The sequence below is a fragment of the Papilio machaon genome, chromosome 2 (assembly GCF_912999745.1).
Source record: "Papilio machaon chromosome 2, ilPapMach1.1, whole genome shotgun sequence".
Lineage (NCBI taxonomy): Eukaryota > Metazoa > Arthropoda > Insecta > Lepidoptera > Papilionidae > Papilio > Papilio machaon.
Genome location: NC_059987.1, coordinates 8,046,041 through 8,057,582, shown reverse-complemented (window position 1 = coordinate 8,057,582; position 11,542 = coordinate 8,046,041). Strand labels below are relative to the sequence as shown.

General features: G+C 38.5%; 1 protein-coding gene across 1 annotated transcript; it reads right to left on the bottom strand.

The window, feature by feature from the left end:
• Positions 1–1,696: 1,696 nt before the first annotated feature.
• Positions 1,697–11,201, bottom strand: LOC106716849 (double-stranded RNA-binding protein Staufen homolog 2). Its single transcript, XM_045681497.1, has 18 exons — positions 11,061–11,201; positions 10,826–10,979; positions 8,338–8,500; positions 7,974–8,112; positions 7,578–7,658; positions 6,713–6,999; positions 6,529–6,630; positions 6,322–6,448; positions 6,006–6,222; positions 5,771–5,904; positions 5,387–5,517; positions 5,103–5,303; positions 4,430–4,697; positions 4,069–4,184; positions 3,857–3,977; positions 3,614–3,738; positions 3,264–3,466; positions 1,697–2,832 (listed from the first exon to the last, which is right to left on the bottom strand). The coding sequence occupies exons 2-18, from the start codon at positions 10,966–10,968 to the stop codon at positions 2,769–2,771; spliced, it is 2,622 nt and encodes an 873-aa protein (XP_045537453.1). The 5' UTR covers positions 10,969–10,979; positions 11,061–11,201; the 3' UTR covers positions 1,697–2,768.
• Between the last annotated feature and the right edge of the window lie 341 nt (positions 11,202–11,542).

Sequence of the window (11,542 nt, the reverse complement as noted above, 5' to 3'; positions counted from 1 at the left end):
TATATAAATATAATATTTACTTAAGAGCAAGAGCGATCGAATCGACAAGCCCAGACACAAGTCGAGACACTGTTACCACTAAGTAATTAAAATTATATAAACTTGACCCATTACAATGAAATGTACAATCGTGGTAGTACATTTAACGTACAATTGATCGGATTAATACAATTTACCGATCATTTGTATAAAGACCCAGTACATATTACAGTAACATGTGAATTAAGTCTATTTATACTTCTTATAATCATGGATAAAATACATAAAATACGTCATATATCCTAAAACAAGCAAACTTAGCCTAGTGTATACTAGAATAAAGAATACATAGTTGTGATGTCAATTGTGTTGGCAGTTCTTCAAAGTTCAAAAAACAAAACTTATTTATACGTAAATGTATTAAAATTAAAATTATTTTAAATTATATTCTATTCAATTGTGTATAAATTAGATGAATCTTGTTAGAGAAAGATTCGAAAATAAAATGCACGAGGATCACACACGCACTATATTTTGGGAGCCGTTTATTTCATGTGAAGGCTATAAAAATTTATAAACTAAAAAATAAATTTGTGATGATAAATGTAATCCATAGCTACCTCAAAATGGTATTAAATTAAAAATTTCTTAAAGTGGAATAAAAAAAATAATGCATGCATATAGTTGTCACAAAAAATGTTACATTTAATCGTTTGGAAAAAAAATAAAAAAAAATGCGTAAAACCCTCCAAGTTTAATTTGGAAAATATCTTTCTAGTGTCACATTTGACAATGTCAAAAAACACTCATAGCGGGCAAAATGTCTTTTGTAGTGATGAAGTTACGTTTAACCCTTTAACCGCCAGAGTCGGATTAATCCGACCAATGTTATCGTGTCCATTTCGCCTAGGTCGTATATATCCGACAAAATAGCTGTGTTTGTTTTTAGTGGCTTTTCCGACTCGTCATGTTTTATATTGCCTTAAACATGTTATTATATGAAGATTTAATACATAAAGCAATCATTTGTAATGTCGTACACTTTTGGTTCGTACTAAAAAGCCATATTAAGAAGTAAGAAGTTCGGTGAAATAACTGATAATATTCTCTTGTAATTTCATTAGTGCCAAACGCCCGCGTCGGAGAAATCCGACACTAGTGTTGGGACATTATTCAAAGAGTAACATGTAAAAAAAAATGTACATCAAAGCAGTTCTCTTAATATTGACTTATTCAGAGAACAACAAATAAATTAATTACTAATAAATATTTATTTACAATAGTTCTACATAGTTTTATTGAATTCTTCTGAAAATAAGCAAATAAGTTGTCAAATGTCGACAACTGCAGGCTGATTAGGAAATAAACGTACGACTGAATTATTATGTAAGTTTGTTATTGTATATATTTGTTATTGGGAAATTAAAAGAAGATTTCTGGACTGATTTTATATTGAGAATTAATAAATCATTAACAATATTTAATGGCTTTGCATTCAATTCTTTCTACTACCAAAAGTAAAAAAAATGTTGCCCTGGATTTAAGCACAGATTTATAATTAACATCGCGCTGCAACAAATTTCGATATTATTTATCGATATTTTAATAGGTAAACTACATACAACCCTCTTTGTAGTAGGTATTTTTTTCTGTTGTATCGAGCTGGGCGCTGGGGGCACGGCAGCTGATAAAATGCCAAGCGGTTAAAGGGTTAATTATAGGTACGTTTGATATTTTCTTATCAACGTAAATTAGTCGAAATGTATCGTCGTTCAAAATTTATCAGATATCTTACACTTATATTAAAATCACACATTTCATAGATCAGGGTCGGGAAGTGGGAAGCTTCTAATAAAGCGGTGTTAGAAATCGAGGCCACTTGTCCTCATCACCGCGGCCGCACGCTGCGGAGACGAGGACGTCGGCGTCTACCTTACACTAACCTACAGTTCCACCATGGCCGCATGATGCAACGCGTCCTCGCCGCGGCATACACCCGTCTACGTCTCTTACGTAGAAATGGCCGTAGATTCAACCGTTGATCCCCCTTCAACGTTTCAACCGTTAACCGTTTTTTAATCATAGTTGAATTCAACATAAGCTTAGATAGCAGTCAAAATTTAATCAACTAGTTGAAAAAAAAGCAAATTAATGTATTATTGACTGCAAAACCGTCAACGGCTCATTCCTACTTTGTGGTCAAGTGGACATAGACAACGCTCTATAAATCCGTTACAAATTATCTCTCTCCCAAAGGTAGAGGTGCGTATTTATGACTCATACCATAGAGTACGTAGACAGGAATCTCTGCCGCGTCTCGGACAAACCTTATTTGGCTTGGCTTCACAGCCTATTTTCCACCGTTTCATTCGTAGTTTCGTTATTCAGCACAAAATGGCTGACTTCTTAATTACTAAACCTAATTATTTTTCTCGTACAAATATAAATACATTACTTCTAGTAGGGTAGTACAGCTAGCTTTAATGATAATGATAAATGTTTGAAGAGTAAGAAAAAAATTGCAACATCTGCCGTTTCGAGTAACATAAATTCATGCATACGCGATAAAAATATTTATCAACCAAAATAACCTTCATAATGAAATAAATATACGAATCGAGATATGATAATGATAGTGAATATTTCAGAGCTGGAAACATTACAATACATCTTAGATTTACATAATGTTGTCCCGAACTATAATTCCACGCTGTGATATATTCACATAATGTTGTAGTATTGCGAGATAAATATGAGAAAATGTGATGTGTGGGCGCGGGACGGCGCGCTCATTCAGCGAGGCCATTGATGACACCAGCCTTGGGCCCCGCAGCCGCCATACTCTGCATTCTGCTGGAAACAATTTGACGTAGACTATAGTAATCATGTAGGGTTCACAATTAAATCTATATCCATATATATAAAAGAAAGTTGTGTTAGTTACACTATTTATAACTCAAGAACGGCTGAATCGATTTGACTGAAAATTGGTGGGCAGGTAGCTTAGAACCAGGAAACGGACATAGGATAATTTTTACCCCGTTTTCTATTTTTTAAGCCGCCCGGACGGAGTCGCGGGTAAAAGCTAGTATCCAATAAATGCTATATGGTTCGACAAATTATAACGCATAGAACGTTTCACAGAAGTACTCATAGGCTCAATGTGACAGGATAAGATATTAAAACCTACAAAATTAGGTAATTTGTATCTTAGCTTCAATTCCAGCTTGAGTAATATTTTGAAATAGCTTTGAACAATAATGTTGAAGGGAAGATGAGTCTACCTGGTGTCATTAGTCTGGTGGTGTGACGTGGGCGCAGTGGTGGCTGTGGGCGCGGCAGGCTCGAGGCCGAGAAGGCGCAGGGAGCGTAGTGCGGCGCGGGCGCACTGCTCGTGTGACGCGGCCGTGCTGGCGCCGCCGCCATGACACATCACCGGCGGCTCCGTCGACAGCGACACCAGCGACAGGTACTCACCGTGGTTACGCTAAACATACAATATTAATGTGTACAGGAAACGAAAAATTACTGAAAATAATTTTCAAAATACAAAACATAACACTTAACTTTCCATCACTTTAATTTTCCACAAAAAGCGCTGAAAGATTAGTTGTTATTAGTTTGTATGTGATACCTTGGGGAAGTCAGAAAACTCTACGGTGAAGCCGAGCAGTTGTGAGAGGTACATCAGCTGGTCCATGGCGCCCCCCGCACCACTCGCACCCGTACCCGTACCCGTACCGCTTGGCTCGCTCATGCCTGAAAATGTACACATTATTATTTTCAAAACGAACTGAGATATGAACCAGAAATGTTCCTTCTAACATAAAATTCTTAAGAAACTAAAACTGTTTATAAATATATTCTTTTTCGTTACCATTGGCCTTGTGGTGTGGCTGTGCCGAGCGCTGGTGGTAGTCCATCATGAGCACACCAGGCACCGGCTGTCGCACCTCACCCCCTACACTGCCCACACTGCTAGCCACAGACTCATTTTCCTGTTAACAAAAATTTTTGAATTTTATAATATAAATAGTATCCAAATAAGGTTAAATTGAAAAAAATCTACTAGTAATTTACTAGTTTTACCTTTCGTTTGATATCGATATTGGGCTTGGTGTCGACGGCGCTATTCGCTTTAACATTGTCACCGGCGGGCGCCACTGTCTCACCGCCATTGGTCATCTCCATTGCCAACAACACATCTGAAATAAACAAGTACACATTATATCACTATTAATTATTTTTATGATTTGATGGAGGAGGAGATGCATAGGAAGGTTAAATATTCTCTTTTTGTGCGGCTCCTCCATCTTCGATTAAGGGTAGACAACGCATCTGCAATTGCGAATGTCTATGGGCAACGGTCACTTCGCCATTTCGGCGAATTCATGTGGCCGCTTGCTCGTTTGCCACCTCGTAATATATAAAAAAGCGTGAATGTACTAACTCTGTGCAGCACGTCGTTTGGCGGTCTTCTTGTTGGGTCCGAGCCCGGTGGCGCGATGTGGAGGTGCATCACACTGCACAAGGAACTCCCTGCGCCGCGCCGCACCGCGCTCCTCCACCACACGGTACTGCGGAGAGCGAGCTCTCGCCGCATGACGCGCTAACGCCAGTCTAGATATGGGGTTGTCGGCGGCAGCAGCACCCGCACTACCACTAGCGCCATTACCGACGCCCACGCCGTTACCATTCGGACAACCGAATCTATTCTCCTGAAACGTTTAACTTTAACTTTAGCTTAATCATTTATTTCTTTGTAGGAAGATCAACAGCCATTTTTCATAGTAGGTGTCAGTAATAAACAGACAGACAATAATACGTCGTCACGAATGAAATGGTCTTGTATTGTCTTCTATATGAGCGTGTTGTGTAAGCATGTAATAGTATATTCCTGTCATTGCAAGAGTTTGTAAAACTTCGTGGTTGGTTTTTTTCCCTTTAAATAGACATTATTTTGACAGTTGGGAAAAAGAACGCACGTGTTCGGAAAAGGTAAAGAAAAAGCACGATTATATACTAGCCCACATCCCGAACGCTATACGTCCCTGCAATACGCCACTTTTTGAGCAACTGTATTAAAAAAAATATTTTAGTAAAGAATAAAGGACGTTTATCACCTTGATGAGGTTTCGCGGGCGTTTCTTTGCGGGTTGGGGACGTCGTCGGTCCTGTGCGGGTCGTGCGCGCAGAGCGGCGGGCGGCCAGCGGCGCCGCATCTCTTCTAACATGAGCTCCGCAGCACGACGCTTCGACACCTTCTTACCATTGCCCTCACCCTCCGTCTCCATATCGCCCACAGTGCACACAGTCACAAACACCTACACGATTAAAAAACAAACATATTAGTATTAGACATGCTATCATATAATGCGAGACAGGAACATTGAAAATATATTCAGACCCGCATATGCGGCGGGCCGTGCTCCGACTTGACGGAGAACTGCACAGAGAGATTCCTCTTGAGCGCCAGCTCGTGCACCAGCGACACCGGCGACTTCACCTCCGAGTTCAGGATGTCCGAGCCCGAGTCACCTGAAACGTCAACTAAATTAAATTCAGCTTACAGTTTGTTGTGATTGTGACCAAACTTAGAGTATTTACGGAAAGCAATGACCGCGGTCAGCGTATACATTTTAAATAATAGAACATTTTAAAGCAGGAGTAATATAATGGCGAAGTTAAGCTAATATGAATAAAGCGGCGAAGGAGCAGTCGCCTTCGAGGAGAAAGGGTAGGGGGAGAGGGTAGTTGGGATCAGTACCGTCGTCGGCGTGGGGGTGGGTACCGTTGTCTGCGTCCGGATCTGGTGGGGGATGTGGACGCAGGTCGTGCAGCGCGCGCGCCGCCGCGTCGTGCCGCGCCGCCTGCGGGGTCGCACCCTCGCCCAGCCACGCCCGACCCCCCACACACACTCGCACTCTGATAACACACTTCAGTATCAATGCATTGTTTTAATTCTATCATTTTAAGTTACTGTTGAACTGCTTCGTGATTAAATCACAACAATGAGTGCAGCCAACCTGTATATAAGTCCTGGTCCGAGCAGGCGGGGGTAGGCGGGTGGCACGGGGGGCACCAGTGAGGGGTGGGGCGGCAGTGGTGCATGCGGCAGCCGGTAGGGTGGCGGGCGGACCCGCGCGCGCGGCGCCCCTGCCAGCGGCTGCAGCGTCGTATACACTGCCGGCTGACACAGCTTCATCGCCAGTGCATTCAGCTCCACTGTCGGCATCACCGCACCTGTACACACACAAATATCATTATACAAATTTACATCATACCATTGATTGAATTATTGTGTTTGTAGATATGTTGTTGTATGTGTCTGTATGAAGTTACCAGCATGTCTGTGGAGCGCGGTGTGGGGTGCGTGTGGTGGGGGGATGCGCGGTGGTGGGGGTGGGAACGTGGTGCCGGCCAGCGCCGCGCTCGCCGCCGCGTGCTGCGCGCGCTTTATCGATGACCCCTGCAAATCACAACCGCACAGATTACTTCAACAATTGTTACATAGTATTTTTTAATATATATAAAATAATGTATATTAACCTCAGCTGTGTATTCTTCAGTCTCACCCAGGCGGAGTGTTACTGTGAATACTTTCTTGTGAGCGGGCCCCGTCTCCGATGTGAGGCGGTATTGATGCTTAATCTGGAATTATGAAATAAAATCAATTGTTTATCATTCGTTTATAGTCCAGACAGTGAAGACTGAAACCAGTCAGTTGACCAACCTTATTGTACCTGGCCAATTCATTGACCAGGCACATTGGTGTCTTCTCTTTACTGTTGGCCTGTGCGGCGGGCGGCGCGGCGGACGCGGCGGCGTTGGCGGAGGCGGGGGCGGGGCCGGCGACTGTTGCGGGGGCAGGCCCCGCAGAGGCAGAGGCGGGTGCGAGCGGGGCGGGGGCAGGGGCGGGGACGTCACCCGGCTCCGCCTCCGGCGCCTTGGCCGTGCCTTCCTCTCCTTCCCGGCCTGTGCTACCGACGTGTGCTGCCGGGTTTTTGCTCGCCGACGCCACTGTCACCACTATTTACATTATTATACCAGACTTTATTCAAAATTATTTAATTACTAAGAAATTAAAAAAAATGGATCTTTTATTAGCTTACACATTGGATTTGAAAACACCTAATAACAGTGTCTAAAGAAAGTGGAATAAAAACTGTGGGAAATATTAATTAAGTAATAATACTAATAACATGTTTGGTTTTTAAAATAAATTTTATTTCTGTATATTATATACTATGTATGATGTAACAATGTCTATTTAGCTCTGTAATAAAATAACACAACCAACTACATTACAAGAAAGTGAAAACAAATAGCATCATGTGCATTTTTGTAAGCAACATAAAAAACTTTTTCTTTCAATTAAAAACATGTGTGTCATAAACATTTAAATGCCAAGTAATTTTTCTTTAAGCTTATCATATAAAACGAATATATGACTTTAATAAAATATACAATAAGCATAAAAGTAAAACAAGGCTTACATTAAGCGAACGGGAAAACATCCAAAGTTCCAAAAATAAAAAGATTTTTACAGGAAAACAGCATTTTTCATAAAAACACTCAATAATGCTCACAGAACATACCTTTTATGGTATTTGAATCATACTGGCCAAAATTACTTAGTTTAGACTGACCCATCAGAGGTGAGGAAGGTCGGCACAGACCTGACACATAAGTCATATAAACACAATTAATTCTAATAATTTAGTTTATTATTTATTATGTTATTCATTCTCTAATTGTACCATTTTATAGACGTTTTATAAATAAATAATAACTGGCGTCCGACATTTTTTTACATTGAACCATTTGAGGACAAGAGTTCTCTCATCAGATCCATCAAGAGATGGAACTCTTTTCATCGCATTGGTTGATTTAAATTGCTCAACCCAGAATGTTTGTGGCCAGAATGATTTTAATTTCCTTTCATTAATTTGTGTAAAACCTACGATAATTATGATAAATGCTGGTTTAGTTACCGGTGTGCGGGGTGTGTGCGGGCTGTGCGGGAGACTGCTGGTGCGGTTGCAGGCCTGCGAACTGCGGCAGCACGCCGCTCGGCCCGTACTGGTGCGCGCTGCCGCTACTCACAGCGTACGGCCGCCGCATTTGCTTCATCTTACATAACATTTTACTTCAGTCTTATTACATTTTCACTATTGGTTAGTAAGTAAAGTATCTTTATAAATTCTAATGAAGGCCACACATGTTTTGCTCAACAATTTTAACCTCACAGATAAAACCAATGTGCAAATGAATCATGTTTATCTAGAGATTTAAATGAATATTAAATTATTGGGTAAATCTTTCCAAGGATAATGTGAAAGTAGATCTAGTTTATACCGGCTGTATGGGGTGGTGTTGTGCTGGTGGATGGTGGGTCATGGCACGGATGGTGTGTTGCGCGTGCTGAGCGTGCTGCGCGCGAGGCGGCGCGTGGTGCACACCTAGCGCGCCCATCCCGCCCAACGACTGCCCGTGCGCACCCGTCGGACCCATCGCCATCCTACAAGCACAAAACTACACTGTAGTTACCCATAAAACTTAAAATGAAATGGAACAAAGGCGGGTGCTGAATTTTACATGACAGTAAAATAAAATAGTGGTGCACTACGTAATCAAATCTACAAAATGGGTTATTGAAATTGGATTTGAGGTAAAAAATATTACACACTTAATAATATTTTTACATTGATAAAATGTTTTAACTAAAAGGAGGTGAACAAAATTTAATCGTCCTAATATTATAAATGCAAATATTTACATGGGTGTTTGTTTGAAGGTATCTCCAGAATGGCTCAACGAATCTAGATGAAAATTGACATAGATGTAGAGTCTGGAAGAACACATAGGCAACTTATGATTTTTTTTTCAGCGCGGACAGCTATTAGATTATAATTACAACATAATTACCTTTATTGCACAAACCAATAAAATTCATTCATATTAAATTATATAACATTTTTAATTCACAGATTACCAGAATTAAACATTTTAACAGCACATGGCACAATTTCACAAATATATCCAATTGTTAACAATAATCTTTTGAATAAAAGATACAGCAGAACAGTTATTACAACTGCCACTGGTCAACAGAGGATACAGACTGCATGTATTCAGTACGAAGTACGGACGGTCATTATAGGACCTTCTTGTATCAAAGCCGTTGTCATATGTTCCATTCATGACCAGTTTAAGTCACAAAGGGCGCCGCAAAGACCCTCGAGATATCAACAAATTACACAACATTTGCATATCAATGTAGTCTGCTTAAATCCCAAATAAAACATAACTGTATTATTTTATAGTGTCAAGAGTGGTTACTCTGGTGTACCTGGTATTATTTCTTATAAGATGTGTAATATGATCTTATTGTAAAAATATTAAGAAAGATTTTAAACTGGTAAGAAAAAATACATAACATTAAACCACAATATGTAAGAACTAGGTTTATTGAACATTTTATAGAAAATATTCATGAAAAATTAATTTAAAAGGCAGATGGCAAACCAGTGACCCACATTTCCAACCTTTGCAATGACCAAACCAAATATATGCCACATTATTTTAATATGAAAGTGAACTTGCCAGGATTTGCTAGCAACATCATGTCTTGTTCACTTAGTTATTAATTTCATAAATGGAATTCTGTGAATTTTGCAAATTTATTATAATAAATGTTATAATATTATAGAAATAGATACAATTGAAGAATTTAATTAGACAATACTCTGTTTAGAAATTTTCTAATTGGCACCATCATTTTAAAAAATTAAAAGGAAAATAATTATGGGTTTTATTCTACTAAAAAAAATCTTTTACCAACCTAATTAATATGGATATCATAAAACTTGTCCATTTTTGTCAATAGGATGCCATTATTATGTTACTATTGGGTTTTATTTCTAATTCAAAATTGCCTTGCAAATTAAATCTTAAAATAAATTACAATTATAAAATTTATAAATGTAAAAGCATGGTTTTTCAACCAACCTTTTAAGTCTACTAAATAATTCCAATTCAAATTCATGACAAAATTCCTATGACAAAATAAAAAAAAAAACTTTTCATGTTCTCCTCTATGGAGTGCAGAAAAAATTTTAAACCCAGCTTAACACTACTTCCCACTGCCTAATCTACCATTACATAAATTATCATATGAAATTAAGTTTATTCAATGTAATTGTAACGTATTAATGTGTGTACTATATTCAAAAGAATATAATAATAATAATATTATCTTACTAAGTCAATCTAATAGCTTCTTATTATAATATAGAAATAAAATAGAAATTACTCAATATGCAACTTATAAATGTTGAATGTTATATATAACTACTGCTCCTATAAATTAGCTCTTGATTCACTGCCAAACCACAAAATACAAACTTTATCATAATTACTATAGTAGAACTGCAGCTATTTACAGTGGCTTCACTAATATAATTAAAACATATAAAAATAGAAAAACATAATAATTGACATGAATAAAGTGGTGAAAGTTCAAATTATAAAAATGTGCAGTGTGATATTTCTATATAGATAAATTGTTGAATGTTTTATTAAGTTATTTGATGTACTTTAAAGCACCAAACTCTTACGGTAAATATGTAAGTTAGTTCATCAAGTGAATAAATAACAAGTTATGATGACACAGTTAAAACAAAAGTTATAAACAATTAGAAAACGCATCAAGTTATGCTAGATATTTTAAGTGTCACTAGGGTTGTAGGTAAAAAGTAATCGGTGAAAACATTAAGTATTATGTGGTGATAATTGTTTTCTAATACAATAAGTAGCAAATAAAATAGAAAAAGCTAAACGTTACCTAGTTAAAGTTACGTGCCTGTTCTCCCTGTGCATTTGATGGGGCGGCATTTGATGATGCGCGGGCATCGCTTGATGACCCGCAAGGTGCTGTGGTGGGTGGCCCGACATCGGCTGATGATGCATGTTCGGGTGATGCATCATCGCGAATCAATCTTCATCAAAAACAAACGAGATCAACAAATACCGCTACACAGCAAATCATACTTAAACACAATATCACACAACCACCTTACCGTTGTTTGGCTAAAAACAATTTCAGTCTTTCCGGCTATACGTAAAACATAAATCCGCCCTCAAAAAGCCGATATTATTTTATTTGGCAAACAGTAAAGAAAATCGTTTCGTTCAACATGCGGCCATGTTAGAAATGTTGCCAGGACCTAGTCAATTTTGATGGTACCAAAATTGTAGATTTGCTACAATGATGCCACTATTAAATTCGAAACACCTACTGAGCGCAGTTAATCGTTGATAAATTAATTTTACAAATTAATTACCACACATACCGCACAATTTACGACGGTAAAATTATGAATATTTCAGAATTTATCTGTCAGTATATAAAATAAAAGATAAACCTTTTTTTTACGTAACCAGAGGGCATTAGTGAGCTGTTAAAATTTAGTTTAACTTATGAGCTTATGACTTATGCCCATTGTGTCAAATAATTTCCATAATTTTCTCAGTATGTATTTTACAATTCTTAGGCCATCAT